At 29.6% G+C, this 26,169-nt stretch overlaps 4 protein-coding genes across 7 annotated transcripts; 2 read left to right on the forward strand and 2 right to left on the reverse strand.

Moving 5' to 3' along the window:
- Nucleotides 1-262: 262 nt before the first annotated feature.
- LOC137831399 (vacuolar cation/proton exchanger 5-like) lies at nucleotides 263-5,229 on the forward strand. 3 transcript variants are annotated; one of them, XM_068639064.1, is made up of 12 exons: nucleotides 266-495; nucleotides 673-750; nucleotides 1,171-1,431; nucleotides 1,513-1,580; nucleotides 1,670-1,698; nucleotides 2,044-2,240; nucleotides 2,326-2,538; nucleotides 3,055-3,189; nucleotides 3,688-3,804; nucleotides 3,873-3,926; nucleotides 4,792-4,908; nucleotides 5,020-5,229. In XM_068639064.1, the coding sequence occupies exons 3-12, from the start codon at nucleotides 1,171-1,173 to the stop codon at nucleotides 5,113-5,115; spliced, it is 1,287 nt and encodes a 428-aa protein (XP_068495165.1). In that variant the 5' UTR covers nucleotides 266-495; nucleotides 673-750; the 3' UTR covers nucleotides 5,116-5,229. The 3 variants fall into 3 exon arrangements, with proteins under 3 accessions (XP_068495167.1, XP_068495165.1, XP_068495166.1); XM_068639065.1 differs by having other exon boundaries at nucleotides 273-499; XM_068639066.1 differs by lacking the exon at nucleotides 673-750 and having other exon boundaries at nucleotides 263-495.
- Nucleotides 5,230-7,427: 2,198 nt separating this feature from the next.
- Nucleotides 7,428-8,864, reverse strand: LOC137831398 (H/ACA ribonucleoprotein complex subunit 2-like protein). Its single transcript, XM_068639063.1, has 4 exons — nucleotides 8,543-8,864; nucleotides 8,385-8,454; nucleotides 8,197-8,302; nucleotides 7,428-7,724 (listed from the first exon to the last, which is right to left on the reverse strand). Exons 1-4 carry the CDS (start codon nucleotides 8,679-8,681, stop codon nucleotides 7,563-7,565), a joined length of 477 nt encoding a protein of 158 aa, XP_068495164.1. The 5' UTR covers nucleotides 8,682-8,864; the 3' UTR covers nucleotides 7,428-7,562.
- An 877-nt stretch (nucleotides 8,865-9,741) lies between these two features.
- LOC137831400 (protein STRICTOSIDINE SYNTHASE-LIKE 12-like) lies at nucleotides 9,742-11,160 on the reverse strand. The gene is made up of 3 exons (XM_068639067.1): nucleotides 10,820-11,160; nucleotides 10,399-10,689; nucleotides 9,742-10,285 (listed from the first exon to the last, which is right to left on the reverse strand). Exons 1-3 carry the CDS (start codon nucleotides 11,059-11,061, stop codon nucleotides 9,793-9,795), a joined length of 1,026 nt encoding a protein of 341 aa, XP_068495168.1. The 5' UTR covers nucleotides 11,062-11,160; the 3' UTR covers nucleotides 9,742-9,792.
- A 9,868-nt stretch (nucleotides 11,161-21,028) lies between these two features.
- LOC137831402 (probable amino acid permease 7) lies at nucleotides 21,029-25,561 on the forward strand. 2 transcript variants are annotated; one of them, XM_068639068.1, is made up of 8 exons: nucleotides 21,029-21,286; nucleotides 22,367-22,487; nucleotides 22,575-22,808; nucleotides 22,919-23,012; nucleotides 23,105-23,319; nucleotides 23,620-23,753; nucleotides 23,868-24,107; nucleotides 24,853-25,561. In XM_068639068.1, exons 2-8 carry the CDS (start codon nucleotides 22,409-22,411, stop codon nucleotides 25,252-25,254), a joined length of 1,398 nt encoding a protein of 465 aa, XP_068495169.1. In that variant the 5' UTR covers nucleotides 21,029-21,286; nucleotides 22,367-22,408; the 3' UTR covers nucleotides 25,255-25,561. The 2 variants fall into 2 exon arrangements, with proteins under 2 accessions (XP_068495169.1, XP_068495170.1); XM_068639069.1 differs by having other exon boundaries at nucleotides 21,162-22,019.
- Nucleotides 25,562-26,169: the final 608 nt, after the last annotated feature.

A 26,169-nucleotide genomic window follows, 5' to 3' on the forward strand; every position in this document is an offset into this window, starting at 1 on the left:
ATAATTACATTCCATTCTTCATACCAAAATAATATACATTCCATTCTTAAACCGCCAACATTATATATGTCCTGGAATCAGGTGTTTCCATGGAACAAAGTCAAAGAAAAATGAAGGTTTGGAATCAACATGAAACCAACAACGATGCAGTGTGCTAAGATTGTTTTTGTTTGACAAGTAATGACAAAAACCAATAAAAAACGAGAAATGCGTGTTAACTAACTGTTAGAAAAAATACATAATGAATAACATTAATATTATTATTATTATTAAATCATAAAGAAACTGCTGCAGAAAACACTTGAACCAGAGCAAACGAATCCACAACAAAACTGAAACTGAAACTCACCCAAACCAAAAACTTTTTCCCTCTATAACACGAAAACCGAAATTTTCACTCACATAATAGTTCTGGGGCAGTTTGGTTGCTTAATAGTTAATATTCACTTGAATCATACACACAAATGGAGACTCGAGTTGAAGGGAAACCTACTGGTGAGTAAGTACTTAGATTGGATTCTTCAAATTTATTCAAAAAAATGGTTTTTTCTCTGTTGGGTCTTATTTTTTAATGCTAGTATTTGATGTATTTTTGCTCAATAACGTAGCTACTTATATATGCACGTATAAATTTTTTATTTTTCCTCCTAATATTCAATCTCTTCATTGCAGTGCATCCGGATTCTCAGTTGTGATCTTTCTCCCATTTTGGTGAACCCTTTGTAGAATTCCTTTTGAATTTTGTAAAGGGTTAGTGTTTCTGTTTTATTTTTTAGTTTATGTTACCATAATTTGCATCTCAAATGTGAGTTTCTGTAGTTTGTTGGTGTTTATGAATGTTTTATTATGTTATAGTGAGAAGCATGAATTCATCGATTTATGCAGTTTTCCATGCCCTAGTTTCACAGCTTGTATTATGACAATGCTTATTGAGAGTGTGTGAATTATACTTTTTTTTTGGAATTCAAATGCATTGATGGTTGATTGTGGCATTTCCCTCTTTATTTGTGCTAGTGAATGTTTCCTTTCAAACATTTTGTAAAGAATCAGCTTGGCAGTTGTGAAAAAAAATGTAATCTTGGAAAATACTGTTGGGAAGAAAGTGCTATGAGACAGCATTGGTCAATGATTCTAGTGAAGTGTATATGATTTCTATTGTTTTTGTCACAGATGGGTACTCCAAATGGAAGAGCAATGCACAAGGCCGATGAGGAAATTCCTTTTGACTCCGAAATAAATTTTCACCTGTCAGAATCTAGTCTGGTGGAGGTACGTGGATCAGATTCTGGAGAATCTCGGACTGTTCATCATGAAACGTTGGCGGGTATTGTTTACAGGAGCATAAAAGTTGTGATTTTCTCTAACAAACTCAACTTGCTTATGCCTTTTGGGCCTCTTGCAATTCTTGTGCAGAAGTTGACTGCTCATCTTGTGAGTTGGAGTTCACACAATTCTTAATTTCCCTTCACTTTTGATTGAATATCTGTATTAATTTGTGAAGGTGAACTACAGGGTTGGGTCTTTGCTATGAGTTTGTTGGGTATCATGCCTCTGGCGGAGCGGTTAGGTTATGCTACCGAGTAATATTACATGTACTCTTAAAGGTTTTTTGCGTAAGGTTTTCACATTTTATGGTATCTGATGTTACCCTTTTCTTGGTCTTATATAGGCAGCTGGCATTTTACAGTGGAGATACTGGTAAAGTAATAATAGCAGTCTACTGAATCTGTCTTCTTTTAAATCAATCTACAACAGACACTGAAATAAGTTAAAGGACAACTATTGAATGTAATATAATGTGTATATGTGTGTCTTTGTCTAACCAGTTAATTATTCAAACAAGTATCTCTTAAAATTTAACTATCTTTTTTATGTGCTTTATTTCATTGGAAAGATGATCCAGTTACTAACTTCAGCCTTACATGGTTTTAATATCTAATTGCCAAATCAGTTACCTATCTAAGTGTTTCACTCTTCTGCTTTGGTTATCATTCATGTGCTTGTGGTGGTTTATATCTAATACTATTATATTGTATGTTGCAGTTGGGGGTCTTTTAAACGCTACATTTGGAAATGCAACAGAATTTATCATCTCAGTATATGCACTGAAAAGTGGAATGACAAGGGTTGTCCAGCTATCTTTGCTGGGATCAATTTTGTCCAATATGTTATTGGTGCTTGGATGTGCATTCTTATGCGGTGGGATTGTGAATCATAAGAAGGAGCAAGTGTTTAACAAGGTAGACATGTTAGTTTCTGTCTTTTTTTCTTATATCCCTTAGTTTCATTATGTATCACATGTGGCTGATTCAATTTAGCATGTAGGCAACTGCTTCTGTGAATTCAGGATTATTGCTGATGGCGGTCATGGGCATACTTTTTCCAGCTGTTCTACACTACACGCACACTGAGGTTCGTGTTGGGAAGTCAGAGTTGTCCCTTTCAAGATTCAGCAGCTGTGTCATGCTTGTGGCCTATGCTGCATACATATTTTTTCAGTTAAAAAGTCAAAGAAGTCTCTATGTCTCAGTGAACGAGGTTGGCAGTCTTACTAAGTTTCCCTTTTGTTTCTCACTTGTTCTTTTGTTCGTGGATATGTGGAATGCCAAGTGATATCATTGATTTGCTTGCTCTTTAGTGTATGTAATTGTAATCATAACTTTGTCATGAATAGGAACTGTGACGCATGGACTTTAAGATTGCTCATATTTGTATACCTGTAAGTTAATAGTAAAAGGATTCATTGCCCTTACCTGAAAATTATAGCCTGAAATGTGGACAAGAGCAAGTGATATTTAAGTAAGTGGAGAAGTTTGTTTTTCCCTTTGAAGTAAACAGAGTTATTATTTGTTGATTGTATAAGTTACAACCTCTATATGTTCTTTTTAACTCTTGCAACTCAAAATGATTTTTCTAGTATGATTTGATGTTCATTATTAGGATAAAGCAAGGCTTGTTTGTTGCTGTTTGACATTCAATATTTATCTTATTTCCTGTAAAGGACTATCATAACATTTTAGCTCACCAAGCTGTGGTAACATGGTGTGAATTCAGGAAGAGGGTCAGAGTGGAAACAACTCAAATGATGACGAATCACCAGATATTTCTAAATGGGAATCAATAATATGGCTTTCCCTTTTGACTGCTTGGATATCAATCTTGTCCGAATATTTGGTTGGCGCTATAGAGGTGGATAATATTCATATTTTCACTTTTAATTTATTGAAGCTTATGGGAGCATGAAAATACTTGGTGAAGTAGCAGACAGCTGTGGTTTTATCAGTTATTAAATTTTTTCTCCACAACCATTTATCTAGTCACTGAAACATATCACATAGTCCGAGTCTTAAGATGTTGAAAGAATCTAGGCCTTCCAAATTGTATCTGTCTCTGGTTGTCTCCTAACATGTTATTCCTTCATCTCTGCCTTTGTGCTTATCTATGTGATATCATTAAATTTTTTGTTTTGCTTGTCCTTTTGGATATTAGCAAGAAATGTGATTTTCTAATATATCATTATTTTTTAATTATAAAAAAAAATGAGATAGTGGTCATTCTTCCTTCATCTACCCTCTTAGAACTCCTCATCTGAATACATGGAATGTATTTCTAAATGAAATTTCAGTATGTTCTTATTTGGACATTTTTAGAGGGAATAAATTTTGTATTTGATAAACTGTTTTCCAGGGAGCATCTACTGCATGGGAAATTCCAGTAGCATTTATCAGTGTCATATTGCTTCCGTTAGTGGGGAATGCAGCTGAGCATGCCAGTGCTATAATGTTTGCCATGAAAGATAAACTTGTGAGTTCCATTACTTGTACTCACAGACATGGGTGTGCACACATATTCATTGGTTTTATTCCTTGCAGGACATTTCCTTAGGGGTTGCAATAGGCTCATCCACACAGATATCTATGTTTGTGGTAAGTTTTATATTGTATGGATGGTCTTAACCATGTGCATAAATATAGCTAATTTTTGCTCCCCAGTGGTCAAAAGTGAATATAAGCACTTCTAGCAGAGAAAAATAAGATTTTTTTTATTTAACTATAAATTAAAAATTAGTTTATGCACAGGTTAAAAGAAAAAATTTAAAGAAACTGTAAGAGAATTTCTACAAATTAGCTTAAGCATAAACTAGTTTTAACTTGTGAAGAAACTAGTTTGATTTTTCTTCTTATTTTTTCTTTCTTGAGAGTACCTATAGAGAACTTCGTCTACACGTCTACACAGACTCATAGTTATTGACCTTCTACTTTTAACCCAAATATGCCTTACAAGTTGTTAATAGTACCATGAGGTTATTCAGATGTTAATATTGATCAATTTTGTTCTGAGAGTGGTTAACTTGTCAAGTAGATGTTTATCACTGGGATGAATATAATTTTTAGAGATTAAGTTGCTACATAGATTTACTTTTGTTTGGGTAAATAAAGAATGCCTTTTTCATGCAAGTGTATGTGGCTGTCTCTACTTTCTTTATATATCTATAACCAAGCATGCATTGGGCAGAGAATTTTAGTGATGCATATATTGCTGATGCAGAAAGATTGCCATGATGTCTAAATAATAGAAAGCAAAACTTAGGAGTAACATGTAAAATAGAAGTAGGATTGAAACTAAGTAATGAAACAAAACAACTGAATGTATTCAGCTTCTTCCTTTATCTAGTGGCTCATGGCTTGATGTAGCATTAAGGGGGGGTTTTGCATTCATAAGTGCCTCCTCATAACGTAAGTCTAGCCTGTGAAATTTCATTTCCTTCACATTTTCTTTTTCATTATGCAGATACCATTTTGTGTTGTTATTGGCTGGATAATGGGGCATCCTATGGACTTAAACTTTCAGCTTTTTGAAACTGCAGCACTATTTCTTACTGTTATAGTTGTAGCCTTCATGTTACAGGTTTGTATTCAAAGATTACATAAGAATGAAAATTAAAAGTATGGTAAAATTGTCTTGATCTTTAGTGAGGTAAAAAGAAAAGATTGTGACATGTTTACTATGCATTTGCAGGAAGGAACTGCTAATTACTTCAAAGGACTAATGCTTATTCTTTGCTATCTTATTGTGGCAGCCAGTTTTTATGTACATGTAGATTCCTCTGAATAGGTTACATGTTGGCTTTGTTTGGTGTTACATTGTATATTTATTTTCTGAAATGAGGTTGTGAAGATTTTGTTGTTCCCCTGACTCAATTGTATGAAATTATCTTTCCACTTCTTATCCCCATCTTGTAATTGTGTTTCACAAATCTCATTGTCTTGCGTCCTGCTTGTTGCACAAGCTCCACTTATATTGAATATATAACTGCAGTCTCCGATTACTCAGAATATATGGATTAATGTAATTATTGTCAGTATTTGTATGAATGGGGAGTTTAAAAATTCTAAAGAACTTCAATGTTGCTTGAAATTTCATCATTATTAAATTTTAGTCAAAAAAATCTAAAGTTCCCTTGAAAATTTAAAACAATTTAAATATTTAACTCAATCTAGTACGAGACTTAAATTTTAAAATACATAGTTTTTAAATTTTATCTCAGTATTACATTTTTTATAGTGGGTCAAAATGACTAATTGACTTAATACAGAGTCAATTTGAGCCAAGAAAATTGTAGCTGAACTAAAATAGAGGTCGGATTGACAAAAAAATGGGTTTGTTTTTTACATCTTTATATTTTTTTGAAATATTGAAATTAACATTGACAGTTTTTGGTGATTTTGGAGTAAGGGATGTTTTGTAAGCAAAAGTTATTTTCCAATAAAAAATTTGGAAAACAAAAAATTATTCTGGAATATTTTTGATGCAACACATTTTTTTACTTTTAGAATTTTGGAATAGTAAATCCAGAATTCATAAAATGTGTTTGGTGGGAGAGGGTATTTCGAAAAGGTTCTGGCCTATTTTTTTTGTAACCATGTCAAGAATATAATATGCTATTCCCCAGTTTCATTCTGGATTTGTCATTTATGCAAAGCAAATATTATGGATTACTAATTCTGGAAGAAAAAAAAAAACCTTACCTTTTTTTCTCCAACAAATAGCACTTCCAAAACCACACTCACTAATCACCACAATGCCACCAAAAAGCACTAAAATCACTCAAATTACCCAGAATACTCATTGTGGCTTGTTATGGATAGTGACAACGAAAATGGTCGAGAAGAAGGAGACGTTGTTTTTGGGTTCTTAAAACCTCCCAGGAATAATTTTGTCAATTTACATTTATGATGGGATGCAGGAAGCAAAATGTAGGGGTGAAGAAAGAAATAGCCCGAAAAATTATTAGGTGACCCATTGGATCACACCACCAATTTTGATACTTTTACTAACAATTGTCTAACAAGAAGAGATATTAATGAAACTTGTTTGTTGTTGTCTAATAAGCCCCCTCAAGATAGTCATGGTTTGTGACTTCTATCTTATCGCAAATTCTTGACAACATGCACTTGTTAAGGCTTTGGTTAGAAAATTTTAACAATTTGGTCTTTAGAAGACACGTGAGATACAATTAACTTTCCTATTTGAACTTGATCATGAACAAAGTGATAGCAGTGAGTATAATAACACTAAATTTAAGCATAAATTACATTGATGTTGTAAAAAAGATGAGATGGCACTATATGGATACTTTCAATTTCATAAGCATGTAAATGTTTGTCAACCACAGCTCAAATGTTGCATCAGTTGCGACAGTGCGTTTTGTTTTTATGGAAGATCTCAACTATTTCTTCGACAACCATGGTTGAGATTGCCACCATACAATATGATATAGGTTGGTGTGGATGTTCTATCATCAAAATTTGCACTCGTCTACCTCGGTGTATGCCAACAAGTCGAAGGAGGAAGATCGTTAAAAGATAATACAACAGTTAATGGTGTGTTTAACAAAACAAAGCAGACACTTGGGATGTTGTAGATGAAGAATAGTTATAGATGTAGAGAGTGGTGATGTAAAAGTCTCTTCGAAATCCCACACATGTAGATTGAATGAACCTTTTTGCAATACGGCACCTCTTTTGAAAATTTGAGTAGTGTCACTAGGTCAATTATCTTTAGTTCTCTTTAGTAAGGCAAAGATATGGAAAATAATTAATAAAATGAAATGAAAGATGTAATTCAATAATTGATAATACAAACCAAAACCAATTTTGATAAAAACAAATATAGTAACTAAAACACATTCTCTTATTTTTTTAATTATTGTTCTGAATTTTTAGTGTTTGATTCAACACAATCAAATACTTGTTTCAAAAACATTTTCTTCGCAAATCATCCTCTCTTCTAAGATTCACGAGCTAAAGAAAAAAAAATCCTAAACCCTGTATAAAATAGTAGAAAATTATGACAAAAGAGAAGATTCTAAATTCCAATCAAGATATTTCAGCCTTTAGTCGTGGGAAAAGGATGAACTCAGTGAATGAAGGTAAACTATATGATAAAAAACTGATAAGCAAGGAAAATAAGAAAATTCATACATCAATTCACTCTAAGATACACTACCAACACATGAGAATCCATCTGGAACAAACAGTACAGATACATGTGTGCTTGTTTCAAAAAAGTGAAGCTGTAAGCTCATTAACTTCCGATACAACTTGATCATAATCAGATTTTAGTTTCTCTTGTTCCCCTTGCTCTAATTCACCCTTTGTAGGTTTCGTCTGTACCAAAACACAGCAAGTAGGCCTCTTAGTTGCACCTGCACCAGCAAGGTCCTGGAAAACGATATAAACAACAAAAGTTAAATGAAACTGGGCAGTAATTGGAATTTCATCAACACAGAAGAAAACTAATCAACAATACCAGAAAAATATACATATTTCTCCTACAATTACACCCTCGCTTTAGGAGAAAAAAATGTGTAGATTGCAGAAGAAAAACTCAAAGTAAGTACTATATAAGTATAACTATGTGATTTAAACCTTTACTAGAAGGCTCAGATCAGTAAACAGGCAGGGGGCAACTAACAAGATCTTTATAATTCATAAACTGAGCTAAAGCAGATTCTTCTTATCATGCAGTTAAATATTTACTTGTTCAATTCATATTCTTCCAAAAAAAAAAGTTGAGTTGAGTCTATTTCACTATGGATAAAATAGGATTAGTGTCATAATATATACATGAAGAAACATGCAATTGAATTTCCTGCAAAAAAAAACAAGGTAAAGAAGAGTGATGATGACATACTTCTTTAGATGGGACATATACGTATGGAATGTCAGACTCTTCACAGAGAACGGGAACATGGGTGATGACATCGATGGGTGAAATGTTGCCAGCGATAACACAAAATCTGAAATGATGAAAAAAGGAGAAAATTAGGGAAAGGAATTTTGCAAGAGATGAGTTGGGTAAGAGAGAAGGAGAAAACAGACCCTTTTTGGCCTCTGCGAATGCTTTTAACGACCTCCTTGACTCCTCTCTTTAAGCATTTGTGTTCAGCGGCTGAAAGAAAAGAATATGAAGTGATAGTTAAAGCGATGAAGCATGGAAAAAGAGGATTTAGAATGCTAATGGCGGAAGAAAAAGTGACCTCTGCGAACAAGTTTTAGGGTACGCTTGCAAAGCTTCTTCCCAGCAAGGGGCTTAGCGATGGGAGCGAGAGCCTGCATCTTCTTCTTCTCCTTCTCCTTCTGCGCCGATTTCTCTACCTCGCTGTCGCTTCCCCCCATCTCTGTCTCTGTCTCTCTCTCTGCGCTCTCAATTGGAAAATGATGAAGAACCCTTAAACCCTGTAGCTAGGGTTTATTTACTCAGTTCAGGTTTGGGTCAGGCCAGTCTCCTAGTTGGGTTTACCTAGGCCCAGTCTTCAAGTCTCATAGGCTATTTCTTCCTTCACCCCTGTATTTTTCTTCCTGCACCCCAGATTCTTCGAAATACCCAAATTACCCTTGACAGTTTTGGGTGATTTAAAATAGGGTGTTCCTTAAGCAAAATTTGTTTCTAAAATAGAAAATCTGAAAAAAAAAACCATTAGAATTCATAAAAAGTGTTCCAGAAACATTCTGAAAAGAGTAATTTGAAAATCATTTTTAAAAGGATTAAAATAGTCTTTTCTGAAAAAGATGAGGTGCAGAGAGAAAACTGTTGGGGTGCAGAAAAAAACACCCAGTCTCATGTTAGGTAGTTTCATTCTTCCTACCCTGTTGTTTCAGGCAATTACTTTCTGCACCATTAACTGTACCCAATTTCAGTAGAAAAAAATGAAAAATATCCTTAAATAAAAATACTTTCCAAATTCTTTTTTTTAGAATATGTTTTTGGATTATTTTTTTTCTAGAATGATTTTTATTTTCAGAACATAATAATCTTTTTTTATCTACTTTGTCAGAATGTATTATTTATAAATTTGAATTTTTATTTTCGAAATGAAGGCATTTTTCAGAAAATTTGAAACTATATAGGGTGTAGGTTCAAAAAGACTGGGTGTAGGAAGAATTTGTTGTGGTTTCATCTGCAACCATAGGGTTTGTGAAATTACCATCTTAACCTTAATAAAATAAATAACTAACATAGGGTTGCAGGAAGAATTTGCCTATTACGCGTTATGAATAAGGTTTTTAATCTGAACTTGTTAATATAATATATAACATACTTATAATTTTAGTTTATCAAGAGTGGAGATCTTCCTGATAGCATTTGACCATTATGTTTTGAATATAAAGTTTTTTCACATTTTTTAAGGAGTGTTCTTGGAAGCATAAGATATAAAAAAGAAGAGCAAAAGATAAGTAGGGATGAATAATTTGTTTATTGGTGTAGTTAGAGGTTGGCACATAAAAACTACATAATGGTAGAAATGGAAACATAGGAAGCACGCAAGGAGCCAGAGTAGAGTGTCCCATTATGTTCATGAACCTCACTCACTCCCTCACTTCCAAACTCTCGACCAAGAGACCTTATCTGTAAAACTACACCGTTCACTCCTATTCTCACTCCTCCGGGTAAAATAGTTGGCCTTGAAGGTGGATTTCGACCTAAAACACCATTCACTGCAACCCAGAATTGACCCCTTGAGTTCCTTCTGATGTTATCTGGTCTTCCTGTGAGTTGCATGAATATTTCAGAAGAGTTTGCTCTTGGCCCTTTCACCCAAAATCTTTGGATTCTATTTCCCAAGTATTCACTCACAAGGACAAATGATCCATCTCTGCTCACTGCCACCCCAGATGCCAAAGCAAGACCCCTCATCAAAACTCTTGTTTCGTTCGTTTTTGGGTCCAGTGAGAATAAGCTCCCAGATTTATCTCTACTGTTTTCTAGTGCCTGACCATCCCTGCAAAAAATATGTCTCACATTTGTTACTTGAGTTATGATATGTAACATTTTTCTTATTGATTTACTATCCAAGTGATGAAAAAATGTGCAGTGTAAGGGAATTGAGATTACTTGAAATGGAAGTTAGTGCTAGCTTGAGTGAAATAAACGATTCCAGTGTCGACATCTATGTCAATTCCATCCAGAAACTCAAGAGTAGAGTTGTCACTATGCTCTTGTGGTTGAAGAGCTTTAAAAGATTGAATCGGTGCCCCTCCATTGGGTCCTATCTTTACAAGCCCAAAATAAGCATCTGCTACATATAGTTCGTTTGTTTGATGGTTGAAACGTAATCCTAAAGGTCTTCCACATTCTGATTGGAGTTCTGAGAAATCAGCAAGCCCATTACACAATGTTTTGTTCCTGAATTCGACCACCAAACCAACATCAAATAATGCATCTAAGAAAATATATATATAAGGATAATCTTCACGTAATGTGAGAATGTTTTTAATTGTGTGGTCATTGAGTTGAGTTAATGTCTGAGGTTCACCTGTTTGGTGAAGTGTAGCCATATTCCTCGAATCCCTTTGGACCAACATATTTGAGAATTCTTCCATCGGAAACACCTACATATGGCCCTCCACCGTTTCGATCAAATTCTAGAGAGTCAGGGCCTGTAGTTGGTGACGGTAGTGGCAACCTTGTCAGTAGTATAGCCACTGATGGTGAACACAAAAGGAATGTCATAAAAATTGCAGAGAAAGTGATGAGCATTGTGATCTTAGACAACATGTTGTTAATGATGTTTTATCAATGTAAGACACAAAACTTGAGGATTCAGTGGCTGTATTTATAGGCTTATGTGTATGTGTGCAATGTAGTGTATGCAATAAGAGCAAGGTGAAGAGCCCAACTTTGTAACAACCCTGGTCAAAACACAGAATTTAGGAAGATCAGTCTGTGAGAAACTTTAGTGGTTTTCTGTGGGAATGGATTTAGTATTGGGAAAAGGAACATGTCTTATGTGTAGTTTTTGCATGAAAAATGTGAATTTGAAGCATGGGTGGGAAATAAAGATGATTGTTAGTTTTGTAGTTTTATTGCATTTCTATGAAGCCTCTAAACTTTCTTCTCTACGAGCTTTTTCTCGTGTTGTGACTCATGAAAAGTGCCTTTCTTGTTAAACTAATTATATCTCAGTGTTCTTAAAGTTTACCAAAATGGTGAGTTTGAGATGGGCAAATGAAAAAAAATAAAAAATAGAAATTTGTCATTTATGAGCGAAAGTTGTCACGTAGACGATATTAATTAAATCCATTAATTCATTATTTTTTTAATTAAAATTATCAACTAGGTTCAGTGTAGATAAGTTGTGAAGAAATTGGATACTAAATTGACAATTTCAGAGGATTTTATCTAAATTAAACTTGTCAATTTCTCAGTTGATTTTTTTTAAAAAAAATAATTAATATTTTTTAAAATTAAAAAATGTATATAATAATAATTTAAAAATTGTTTAAAATTATATGAAGTAGATAAGAATATTGTGAAAATTTGTATTTTATAGATAAATAATATTAAAAAAATTAAAACTAAATTTTATTTTGAAAAAAAACACAATTATCTTAATTTAAGTTGGATTAAAAATAGGTTGTGTAATAAATGTAAAATATTTAGTACTTTTTAAATAATTTTAAAATTAAAAATATTTTTGTTGTTTTAAAAAAAAATTGAAATTATGTTCATGAAGTAGTTTATAAATAATACCATTATAAATAAAAATGGTAATGTTTAAACAATATTTATAAAATAATAAATAAATACAATTTATACATAATTGTTAGACTAGCAGAAAATTACTTACCAATTAAAATGTTTCATAATATTAAATGTTAGACTCTTGATATCATTACGGGATAAAATAACATTAACACTTTGTGATGATGCTCATGTTCAAGAGCTCATTGGATGTAAATTACAAATATTGTTATAGATACTATACTCTTCTAGTGCATTTAACATTTATTGGTAAAAAAATAAATTATTATCTAATTAGAAAATATTTAACGAAACTTGAAAAAAATGTAAAATATTTTTAAACACAGCTCAATTTGTGTTTTTCCTCTTTCACAATATAAGTACAAGAATGGAGGGACAAAATTTTATAAAAGACAATTTTTAACTATATTATTAGTCCAAAATCTCTACCACTTTCCAGATAACTAATCTCTTTAAGAAAACTTAATTAATCACGTGGAATTTTTCTTTATAATTATTTTTTACATTTACAATACTCATATAAAACTTCATGTTTCATAATTAATATGATTGTCATACAACTTCTTTAGTCATAAATCTTCAATAATTTTCAGAACATCGTCATGAGAAATCAGAATAGATATTGAATATCGCCTTTGTCATCTTCTGTGTAATAAAAAATTTCAAACAGTAATATTTATTATTTCTCATAACCAGGCTCGTGATTCTTCCACAATTTAGTTGTCCAGGTTTTAATCTTTCTGCTCAAATGACTAAATAAATTTTTCAAATTAAAAATTAAAATTAAACTAATTTTAAAAAATATTTTTTTATATTATATTATTATTTATGGATGTAAATATATAGGATAATTGTAACAATTACTAATTATAATAGATTCATTTAACATTAGATAATAATTATTTAAATTTACTTAATTAAAATATTAATTAATAAATTCAATATTTATATGATTCCTTTTAAAAAATATGTATACATATATATTAAAATAAAAAAGCAAAATTACAAAAATTTGGTGGGCTAATTGTGAGTCCGCCCTAAACACGGTGAACTAGCCCAACCCGTTCTATTTTGATAACTATTTTCTGCACCCAACAAATTTATATCTGCACCAAACCATTGATCTGAAATAACTAAAATACGCCCGGTAGTTTTATAAAATTTCTTTTCCAAAATATTTCGAGATTTTATTTTTCAGAATATATTTTTTACATTTCGGAATTGTTTTTTTGGAATGAGATTTTAGTTTTCCTAAAAAAAATTTAATCTAGAATTCTTTTTCTATAATATATTTTTTGATTTTAGATTTTCGATTTTATAATGAGGAGTAATTTTGGAATTCCAAAAATTGATTGGGTGTAGGTCTAAAATCATTAGGTGTAGGAAGCAAAAGTCTCCTATTTTTAGAAGGTTAATAAGAGATTAAACTAAAATGGGTTTATCACTTATGGGGAGAAAATAATGTCTTTTGTGATTTGAATGCAAGTACCCAGACAATTTATTTTTGTTTTATAAAATCAGAAATATGTTAGATCTTAAGAAACGTGTAAGTATCCAAGAAAATCAAGTGATTTGTAAAAAACACTTTACACTCAAAATTATGAGATATAGATGAGAGAATCAATGCATAAAATCAAAAATATTTTTTTAGTTTTTTACTTCATTCTTGCATTTTGCGAATTTTTTTTCCTAGATTTTGTGTTATTATTGACTGGATAACTGGGCACACTAATTCAAATTGAGATTATGAATTTAATCATTGCAAACTTTATTATACATGAAAATACAACATACATTAATATTAAACAAAAATAACTTTAAAAATAAAAAATACTTAATTACTATATTCAATAAATTAAATATTATTTTAAATACTCAATAAATTATTAATATCTAAATTAATTATTTATTAATAATATAAACTAATTATAATAATTTTTTTTATATTTTTTTAAATAATATTTAATTTAATTAATATATTATTTATTTTTTAAAATTAATTTTTTATTTAAAGTAAAATTAGTGATACGCCAAAAATTAAAAAATATATTAAAGAATTTTAGTAAGTTATCTTATATATAAACTAAGTTTAACTTTTTTAAAAAATTCATTCGCGTTTTCATTATATTTTTTAAAAATATTTATGAAGAAATTAACCCAAATACATCCTGAATTCCAATCCTACTGCGTAAGTATCAACCAAATAGTGCATAGAAAATTATATTCAAATTTTGAAAAAATAGTCAAAAGTTGAATTTTTTTTTCTTCGTTGATTTTAACACTCTTTTTTTCTACTTTGAATTTAGTCTATGTCTTTGAAATTTTGGCATGAATTAATCGAAGTTACTTTTGACATTCCTTTTCTTTTTTTCATTTTCTAAAGAAGATTCTCATTTTTTTGTCTTTTTTTTTCATTGTCTCAAAAAGCTTGTCACTTGCTAATTATTTTAATAAAAATGTGTTACACTTTCAAAGGCACTCAGAATTTTTTCTTGACTTGAAAAACTAAGATCCAAACCCATTTTGTCTTTATTTTTTTCAAACACAAGTGTGAAAGTTTGGTAATCATAATTCCCAAAAAATGAGTAATGAACACTTCCATTTTGGGCAATAGAATATTGTACAAATTTTTCAGTTTGGTAATCATAATGACTTCACAAGATTTTAATAAAATCTCTTGAAATGGAACCCTATATGCAATGGAACCCTAATAATATACTTGGATTAAAGTCTGAAAATTACTTTTATGAATTCTTATGCATAGTAATAAAGAAAATAATGCACCAAATAAAGAGAAAAAAAATGTTAATTCTCCATAAGTATAACTTAAATCTTTCATCAAGGTAAATTAATTGTGTTGTTTGGGTATGTCTGGAACAAAATTAAACATGGTTTCACAATCTACAAGCTAGAACTACTTTAAATAATTTACATTTTCATATTGAAAACCTAAATTCAATACTATAAACACCAAACCAACACACTTTATCTTATTCAACTTTTCATTCCTATCCAAATCCAAGAACCCTAGGTGAACATGAACAGCATTAAAAGCTTGAAGTCAATATTGAGCTACACCATTAGAATTTGTGATTTAAAGTTCCCAAACATGACATCATTAAAGTCACAACATTGACCCATTGAGTCAAAAACAATGTTATGTCCAACCTAATATTTTTTTTTTCTTTTCTCTCTTGAAGGTCATTTAACCTAAAAAAAAGGTTTAATCTTTTTCATCATACAAATAATATTTTATATATATATATATATATATGTTAAATAATAATGACATTAAAGAGAGTGTAAGGTCATGTTCTCATGTGGTGTGAAGAAGCATGGTTTTTAGGACAATTATAGAAGGAGCAAAGGACTTAATGAAAAGATTGGGGTGAATAATGATAACAGAAAACAATTTAGTTAGTACTATTGGGCCCTAGTTATTTTTGTCATCTTCCAAAAAGACTATGCATTATTTAACCCAAACCCACACTCCATAGATTCCACAAAGACATTGGGCCCAACAATTATTTCAGTGTCAAAGGTCAAGTTTAGCACACTTCATAATTATTAAAGAAATTCTCTTAAGTCAACCAGGTTTGGCCTCTTACTTATATTGTATTGTCAGTCAAAAAATTGTTCTCATACCTTTTTGTTGTTTGACCTAAGAGTAAAGCTTGTTTCTTAAAATATTGTTTTGGTTAGGTTGTTGTTGACATTGTTGTGTGAAATGTAAGTTTCATTTTTTTTATTTAACAATTTTTTGTAAAATTCATCAAGAGTTGTTGGAAATAATATTTTTTAGACTCAACCACCTACAACACGATTTTTGAATTTAATAATGTCCTAATGTCTAGTAAAATTTTAAATGTAACATTACATATATTGAATGATCTCAGTCTAAAAAAAATTAACATCTTGATTGATAATATGATTATAATTATTCTATGATATCATATTTAAATTATTAATCATATGATAGGATAATTAAAACACTCAAATTTTTAGATATTAAAAGATTATAATTACGGTAAATTTATGTTAAGTATCGTCCATCCATTCTTGTAACATAGATTGACTTGCTCTTCATCATCTTCTAGGATTTTGTGTCTCTCATTCAAAATGTCTTCGACCACAACTAACATACATTAAAAATGTCTTTTCCTACATTAATTTTGCCTTTATCTAAAATAATCTTGTGTAAGATAATTTTTTTTTCCAATAGTCTTATTGAAGTGTTCCTCTGTTGGCTAAGAATGTATCTCTTAAACTTGTCAATATTTTTCTCCACCTTGTCTCGAGCTATCAACTCCTCGTGATGCATCAAAGTCAATAAGTTAGGTTTACATTAAATTGCTTAACTCAATTTTTTTTTCTTATATCTTTCTTTTTCTTTTTTATTGCAAGCATCAAGTCTTCCATGAAGACACCTATATAACATTCTTTGTTTGGAGTTTTCTTTTTTTTGTTTCCCATAGAGGAGTTTGCCTCCAAATATTCTTTTAATGAATTAATGAACTCCTAAAGTCAATCAACCCTTGTTTTCAATTTCTCCAATGCATTTGACTGCTCTCATGCACACCACACTAGTGCTTGAGATTGCAACTCCATGAAGGAACTTAGCATGTAATTACCTCTTTCATAAAAGAATTCAACAAAATGTTCAACCTAGATCCAATGTAGAAGTCACAACCAATAAAGGACTCATATGAATTCATACTAGTCTAAAAAAAATTGGTTGGCGCATCATTATAAACTATTGGACGACAACCTCTTCGTTTAATGTCTTCAAAATGATTTATCCTTCTTTTTGTGTTTCTTAGTTAAGTTAACGAGCAACAATCAAAGATTCAGTTTACCACATCGAGATTCTTTTTAGCCTTTTTTTTATTGGTAATAGTCAATTATCCAGTCCACAAATACTTGAAAAGTTCTTACCAGAGGAGTTTATGACATGCATAATATCTAAATGAAAAAGAAACAGTAAGCAAATTTAGTATCAAACAAATAAAGTAATAATAAGGAAAAGACACATACCTTCAAAATCCTCACTACAATAGGGAGAAAGATGGATTTCGAGGATTTTGCGGGTGGGAAGCTTTTGAGGAACCTTATCAAGTGTGTATAATATCCAATTGTCATTCAAGGTCAACCAAGATCTCAACTATGAAATAATAGAATGAAATTTTGGTTGATTTTCATCATGAAAATATTGATGACCACTAATATGTACTTCTTTAAAATTCTTGTATGAAGTAGTATAAGGGACCAAAAATGATGTCATAGGTTACCCTACTAAGAAAAGTCATCCTATTACATCCATGATCGAGTACTATAAAAATAAAGAATTACTTTAAGAGAAAGATTTAGACAAAATGTTTTGCAAGTTACCTAAAATGCCTGAAGATAAACCCAATTATTTAGATGAAGTTGGGTGGATGTCAGGTTCAGAACTCTTAACACACTTTAAAATCTAAATAATTGGTAGCTAATTAGATACCACTTTAAAAATTATTTATCAATAATAAAAACTATTTTAGATATCAATTTTTTTTATCTATACACTATTAGAAAATCATTAAATATAAATTAATTTTAGAGACAACAAATTATTAGTTTCTATAGTGAATAAATTAAATACTATTCTAGAGACTACAAAATTATTGGTGTCTAAATTAGTTTATATTATTGATAAATAGTTTATAAATTGGTATCAAATTAGCTACCTAAATTTTAACTACCAATTATTTATATTCTAAAATTGGTATCTAAAACCTTGATATATAATTAGATACCAATTTAGAAATTATTTATCAATAATATAAACTAATTTAGATACCAATAGTTTTTTTAGTCTCTAAAATACTATATAATTTTGTCAATATAACAACTAATTATTTTTTTACTCTAAAATTGATTTTTATTTAATGATTTTCTTGTAGTGATAAAATAATATATAATTTACTCAATACAACAACTAATTATTGATAATATTTAAAATTAGTTTTTATTTAATAATTTTATAATAATTTATTATACCAAAACCCAAAAAATTTGGATTCTCATCACACAATGTTCATGTCTATTTTCTATTTAAAGATTTTACAATAAACTAACAACAAACACCACACAATGTTCATGTCAACAGTTTTTTATAGTCCGCAAACATAATTTAATATTTTAATAATAATGATAATATTATGTTCTGATCATAACCATGCTATATTTTAAATGATTATTTAATTGACTAAAATGTATATAAATTATATTATACTTATTTATACCTTTCTGATTAATATGGCTACCAATTAATAAAAAATAATTTCGCTATGTTTTATTGATCAATAATTTTTTTTTCATTAATATTGATAATAATTAATAAAATAAAATTTGTCATTAATTATTGTAATGCTAAAATATGAATTTGTATTATTTTTTATTATTGATTCTTAAATCAAATTATGTGCATTAAAAAATTAATTGAATTCATGATATTTATTCATATTTAATCACTAGTAATAATAATTATGAGTAATATTTTAATATGATTAAAATTATAGTCAATTGTTAAATTAATCTAGCTTCATCCAAGACTTTAAGGATATATAGTATTTATAAAAATAATATATACTTAATTTTTCTAATTAATAATATATCATAAAATTATTTATTTAATAATATAATAAATAACTAGTGGTAATAAAAATAAAATTTTCATCAATGATTATAATAATTCATGTTTTTTTCTCACGAACAATTAGTATTCCAAAGTTTTATATTAGACTAATATATCTAAACAGAAGGTAAATAAAATAATTTTGTATATGACTAATTATTTATAAATTAGGTAAGTGATTATTATAATTTGACATTTTTTTTAGAAAAATTACAGCACATTTTTTTAATATAATATATTTTAATTTTTAAAATAGTTTAATTCATAGTTTTTGTACTGATTAATATTATTAATTATTATTATTATTAATTTAAGAAGTAATATTATAATAAACTCTTAAAATGTGTATTCGTTTGACATCTTTCTTCTCTTGGATAATATTTGTAAAATAATATATATATATATATATATATATATAGTCATTCTTTTTGTTTTAATTAATAATATATCATAAATATTTTATTTAATAATATACTTAATAGTTTTCATTAACAAAAAGAATATGTCCATCAATAACTGTTGTAAATAAATTTATACTTTATAACAAATTAAGAAATATTTTAATTATTTTGCTAAAGATTTATATCACACGACCAATTATTTATAAATTAGATAAATAAAAAATAATACTTGAAGTCACAAACCTTTTTTTATTTATATTTTTTCTACATTCAAATAGTTTAATTTTTATAACTTTACTCGCTATTATTATTAATATTTGCTATTCCATCTTAAATTTCCGTAAGTAATTAATTTAATACTATAAATAATCAAAACTAGTAAGAAATTGAAATATATTTTTTGAAAGTTGTCTATTTAAAGGTTTGGATACCATGGAGGTAAATGAATATTTGTGTGTGAAAATCATGTCCTATTTTTTTATTTGTTTCCTTAACAGTATTTCTTAAAAATTTATAACTGAACAAATTTCAAATATATATAATTTTTTAGATTTTTTAATTACTATGCTATTATTTTTTTTTATAAAGTTTTCGTCATCACTATACTATGCTATTATTTAATTATAACTGAAATTTATATAATATACACTTAATAATATTTTTTCTTATTAATAAATAATAATAAAACATTCAACTTTTTAATGATATCTTTTGCACATTAATATTGTTAATAATTAATAAAAATACAATTTTTGTCATTAATTATTGTAATAATAATATATCAATTTTCACTATTTTTATTTATTTCTGAATTCATTAGCAAAAACAGATTGTATTAGTTAACTAATTTATTTATTTTATGATACTCCTTCATATTTACTCATTAATAATAATTGATCTACTTTCAACTTAAATTTGCATTGTACTGTGACACTAATGTTTCCAAAAACTGATAACAGTTTACATAATAATATAAAATTAGAGTTTTTATTTTTACTAAGTAAGTTTCGTATAAATTTTTATGATAGATTTTTTTAAAATTATTTTAATATTTATAAAAAATATTTAATTTACTTATATAAACTAATATATTTACGATTCAACATTATTGATTAAATAACGCATTATATGGAGCAATTTGACTTCTCATCTATTTTTTTTTTATAAAAGTAGGATTAAAAGTTCTATATTTAATAAATTCATATTTTAATTATTAATTTTAATAAATATTATATTTAATAACACTCAAATCAATATTGAATACAAATATTTATTTCTATATTTATAAGCATTTTAAATTAAAAAAAAATCAAAACAACATTAATTTTCTATTATAAATATTATTAGTCTGAATATTGATTCAATTATTAAATGTAATATATTTATATAATAAATATTATAAATTGTCTAGTTTTGTATTGAATAATATTAAATTTGATCCTTACAAAGTTAAAGCATTAATGGATAGGTTTTTGACTAAAACTGAAACATTAGTGGAAATGGTTTTGACTAAAATTGAAACACTAATAAAAAGGTTTTTGAATAATCATTTTTTGTCAAAAGTAATTAATAATATATCATTTTATATATAAGTTTTCTATTGGTGAGATTCTTAATGCATAACAGTCAAGATTTTAATTTTATTAAATCATCTGTTACACTCAATATTTGAGAATCACTTTTTATTATTATTATCTACTTTCTTTTCACTTGTCCTTGCCATTCAAAGGTAAATAAAATATTAAGAAGTTTGCAGCATCTTGAAATTTTTTTCTTGGAATTAACCATAGGGTCCATGTGTCAGAGCACCATGACCAACCTGTTTCATCACAAGCCACAATTTTTGTGACATTTTCTTGGCTCACATTACAAGGTTTTACTGAAAATTATAAAAAAAAAAAGACATAGTTCCAATAATTTCTTGGCGGTCCAAATTGTCATGTTATGAGCTTGCATAGTAGCCATAGCATAGAGACAGACTCATCCTGATCCTTAAGTCTGGGATGGTTATAAAAGGGACTGATCTTGTTCTATCTTGTGAACTCTCTTACACAAAAGGGCACCATCTGTCAAAAATTGCTTCAATTCATCAGAATCATGCTGCAAATAGAGTAACATGTTTGCTTCTGTGGCTTCTCATTGTGTCTCATCAGATATCAGCTTGGTAAGTCCTGAACTTGTAGAAAGTAGTAGCATTCATTAGTTGTTAGGATGATGAAACAAATAATGATATTCCATTCATTCACACTAAGGGAAACTTCAACACTAGATGTGACTCAACTGAAAAAAGATGTTGCTTTTACTCCAATGATTCTATGGACTCTGCAATGAGAAATCTAAAACTGTATGTGTTGTTCCTTGAGGTGAAAGATGCTGGACGTAAGTGGCCTAAATTAAGATAGAGAAGTTGAAATGAACTTCCATTACAGCATGGGACAAATTTGATGTGTGACCATGATCTGAAACTAATGGTGTGCTTTCATTTCAAAAGTCAGCAAAAACATGGTTTTCAACTTTTCACTACCACTTGGTCTTTTTGAAGAACACCCCACAACCTTCCCACTTGACTCCTCTGGTCCACAGATTCTGAATCTTTTTTACAATCTAGATCACAATGTAAGACTAAAAGTAAGAAAGAAAAAAGGGTTCATAAAAAATTCCTTGGTGAGTATGACTTCTGATTCCTCAATTATTATGTTTATATAAGGTTACCATACCAAAAACCTTATTTAATAATTGGCTCCTAATCACACATCATGAGGCATCTAAGAAGCTACGTAAGCCTTGGCATCTTTTCCTCATCTTTTCTCCAAGCCTATAACTACATTCAACCCAATCTGCATTGGACCAAGTGTAGAAAGACATTTTCCCAAGCTTCCTCTTTGCCTAGAAAGCAGGTAATGTAATTTGTTTTACACAAGCTAGTTAGGTAACACGTCCTCAAGAGTTTAAGTCTAATTTTGCGCTATTCATTACTCTGCCTAGACTGACACACTGGCAAAACACAAGCCATACAGGCACATGTTCATTAGCAGAATCAAGACTAATTTAAACTATTTCAGCAACTTATCATGTGCTCGATGCTCTTTAGGGCAACTAACTTTGGTAAATTTGGCTAATCACTTCACATAAAGGAAAAACTATGTAGTTTCCCAACATATATACTCACTTTGATTTCAACTAGCAGCAGCATTTTTGTCTTTATTTATGTTAGTTTAAGCCTTTACACGGGATTAACATGCAGGAATCTCCATAAGTTTGCATTGAATTGGATGCTTTGATAAATATGGATGGGAAAAACTCTCTACAAATCACTAGAAGTGGCACTGGTGATTATGATGACGATGGACATGCCAAAAGGACTGGTAAAGTTCTCTAGGACCAAAACTAATCCTTTTTTTATGTATACTTGAATTTGAATCTTAAATTTTAGTCCTTCAATGTTCTGCCAGGGAATTTGAAGAGTGCTGTAGCTCATATCATTACTGCTGTTATTGGTTCTGGTGTTCTTTCTCTTGCATGGAGCACTTCCCAATTAGGATGGATTGGAGGGCCAGTTGCCCTGCTTTGTTGTGCAATTGTCACCTATATTTCTTCATTCCTCCTGTCTGATTGCTACAGAACTCCTGATCCTGTAACTGGGAAAAGAAACTACTCTTACATGGATGCTGTTAGAATTTATCTTGGTAATAACACATTGAACTATTTCTCACATGCTTCTACAATGATTCTAGTTAAACATAGATACACTTCAAATGAACTAAAATAATGTATAATCGTGTTTATTGTTATTCAGGTATTAAAAGAACATGGATAGCTGGATTCCTTCAATTTTTGACTTTATATGGGACTGGTATTGCATATGTTCTAACCACAGCAACATGTCTGGGGTACTTTCCTGATAAAATGAGAAAACCACCTTTGTTTTTCTGATGTAGTTCATATAAGCTAATGAAGCATGTTTATTCATTCTACTCCACAGGGCAATTCTAGCATCAAATTGTTATCACAAGAAAGGGCGTCAAGCTCCTTGTAAATTTGACGGTAACATGTATATGGTGCTGTTTGGAGTTGTTCAAATTGTAATGTCATTCATACCGGATCTCCATAACATGGAATGGGTTTCAATTGTTGCTGCAATTATGTCCTTTACATACTCATTCATTGGACTGGGACTTGGCATAGCAACAGTCATAAGTAAGACTCATTCTTTATTATTTGAAGTCTTCTGACAAGAACAAAACTCATTCACACTTCTCTAGATGTTGCTGTTGTTCTCTTATCTAAATTGGAGTTTCATCTCATAATTTTGTACCCTTTGTTAAAATAAAACTTCAATTCTGATTGGAAAACAACACTAATAACATCTAAGAAATTGTATTCAGCTTTGATCTTTAATAAAACTAAAGCAACAACGTGAAGAAAGAAAATATTAGTCCTAAATCCATATCATGCTACTACTACATTGATTCTTAGGAATTTGGTTACACCTTGCAGAAAATAGAACAATTATGGGGAGCGTGACGGGAATGCCAACTCAAACAGTTGCTGACAAATTTTGGGGAGTCTTCCAAGCACTTGGTGACATTGCCTTTGCCTATCCATACTCCATTCTCCTTCTTGAGATCCAGGTACCTTTTTGTTTCATGCATATTCAAATTGGGTGGGTTGAGGGTTACATAAGACAAAAATAAGAAAAGAACTTATAGCTGAAACAAGGTTTTGAATTTTTTTGTTGACCAAAGGATACTCTGGAGTCTCCTCCACCAGAAAATCAGACCATGAAAAAGGCCTCAATGGTTGCAATATTCATTACAACATTCTTCTACCTGTGCTGTGGGTGCTTTGGATATGCAGCTTTTGGAAATCACACACCAGGGAATCTCTTAACAGGCCTTTTGAAAGGGTCTGGGTTTTTTGAGCCTTTCTGGCTCGTTGACCTTGCTAATGTTTGCATCATCATTCATTTGGTGGGAGGATATCAGGTAATTTTAGTATTCCTTATCAAAAACAAAATGTCTCAAAAACAATATCCCTTCTTTTTTTATTGCACATGACATGATCTTTCTGTGTTTGTATAATGTCAAAAAAACATTAGTATCATAAGAGAATCAAAATTCCAACAGTGTAAGAGAAGCACAGATAAATAAATAACATCAGAAGGGACAAGTTGGAAAATAGTTTCACTGTCATCTGACATAAACATGTGGTTATTCACAGAAAGCCATGCTATGCTTTTTAACTTTAACTGTGACTACACAAATCTTTGTCTGAATTTTATTTTATTTTAATCCGTCACTGAATTGAAAATTTTTCCTTTGTCTGTTTGTGTTTGACCTGTTCTGAGGAAGGGTGATAAAATCAAATTACTAATAAAAAGCAATTTTTATAAATTCAAGCTCCTTTTTAATAACGTAAGTTTCAAAAATAAAGAATGGTTCTGTTTAACTCAAATCATTCACAATCTTCCATCATTCCAAACGTGATCTAACATCTTTAAAATAAGAAAACACATAAAAGAAAGGTGAATCCACCATATATTTAAAGTGAAATAAACCTGCAAAATAGTTTCTTTTCTAACTTCACACGTTTTCACATTTTAAAAGACTGAAACTCTTCAATTGAAAAGCATGAAAAAGTTTTGGTATCAACATATATTCTCTCTTTGAGCTTTTTCATGTCATCTAACTCTTCATGTTTGTGCTTTGTCTATGTGTGTTTTCTTCTCAGGTTTACAGTCAACCTATATATAGTACTGCTGATAGATGGGCTTCAAGAAAATTCCCCAACAGTGGCTTTGTGAACAATTTCTACAAAGTGAAACTGCCTTTACTTCCTGGTTTTCGGCTAAACCTTTTTAGGTTCTGTTTTAGAACAACCTATGTGATTTCAACAGTTGGTGTTGCAATCGTGTTTCCTTACTTCAACGAAATTCTAGGAGTGTTAGGAGCCATAAACTTCTGGCCATTGGCCATATACTTCCCTGTAGAGATGTACTTTGTGCAGCACAAAGTTGCAGCTTGGAGTAGAAAATGGATTGTTCTCAGAACATTCAGCTTTGCATGTTTTCTTGTCAGTGTAATGGGCTTAGTTGGATCAGTTGTTGGCATTGTAAAAGAAAAATTAAGCTGAAAAATTTCATGTCACTCCCCTTAGTAAAATGCTTACTACATTTTATAGATTGGTGATGGTTTTCTAATGTTCATGTAAAAAGGTTTAAGGTTGATGCTAGTGTTCTTCAGAGATATAGACAGAGAGAGTAAGCAATTGTGGGGAATGTATGAAAGTGAATAAAGTGGTATTACTCATTAGAATAATACATGTTTTGTTGATGCAGAACTCCTTTTTCAGGACAGTTCTAACAAATTTGTAGTTTGATGTTAATGTACTTGTACTTCATCAAAAATATTATATTAATTTATGATTTAATGCTCATTAATCCCATGCTTCATATTCTAAAGATTTTTTTTGCATGTAACACATATCCACATATTATAGTGCAGTATAATATTAACACTGAATTTTTTCACTTTTAAATAAATAAAAAAGACCATTTTTTTTACAAATATTAAAATGAAGATTTATTATTTTGTAAAAATAAAAAAAAAAACATATTTAAATTGAAATATATTTATATTATCGTATTCATCTATAAAAATTTAATGCAACTTTATGCAGATACCTTTATATGGTTTTTTATGGACCATGCTTAATCTTTATCCTTATTAAATTACTCTTTCTAACTATTATTATTTCCGAGATGTCAGAAGTTAGGTAGCTATCATAATTTTTTTCTTCAAGTGCAGCCAATTTAGTTTGGAAAACTGTTTTAAAATTTAAAACAATAATATAGTATTATTTTATGATAAAATCATACAACTTGTACAATTATTTATAGAACAAACATATACTTAATTATTCCTTATAATTATTCAAATGTAGGTACCGAATAAAAAAATACTTAAAATTTATAATATACCTTCTAAATAAGACACAAATATATTTTTAAATAAGTTATGCACTTAACTTTTTTTGTGTAGGCTAATA

Source organism: Phaseolus vulgaris, chromosome 6 (genome assembly GCF_000499845.2).
Source record: "Phaseolus vulgaris cultivar G19833 chromosome 6, P. vulgaris v2.0, whole genome shotgun sequence".
In the NCBI taxonomy this organism is placed as follows: Eukaryota; Viridiplantae; Streptophyta; class Magnoliopsida; order Fabales; family Fabaceae; genus Phaseolus; species Phaseolus vulgaris.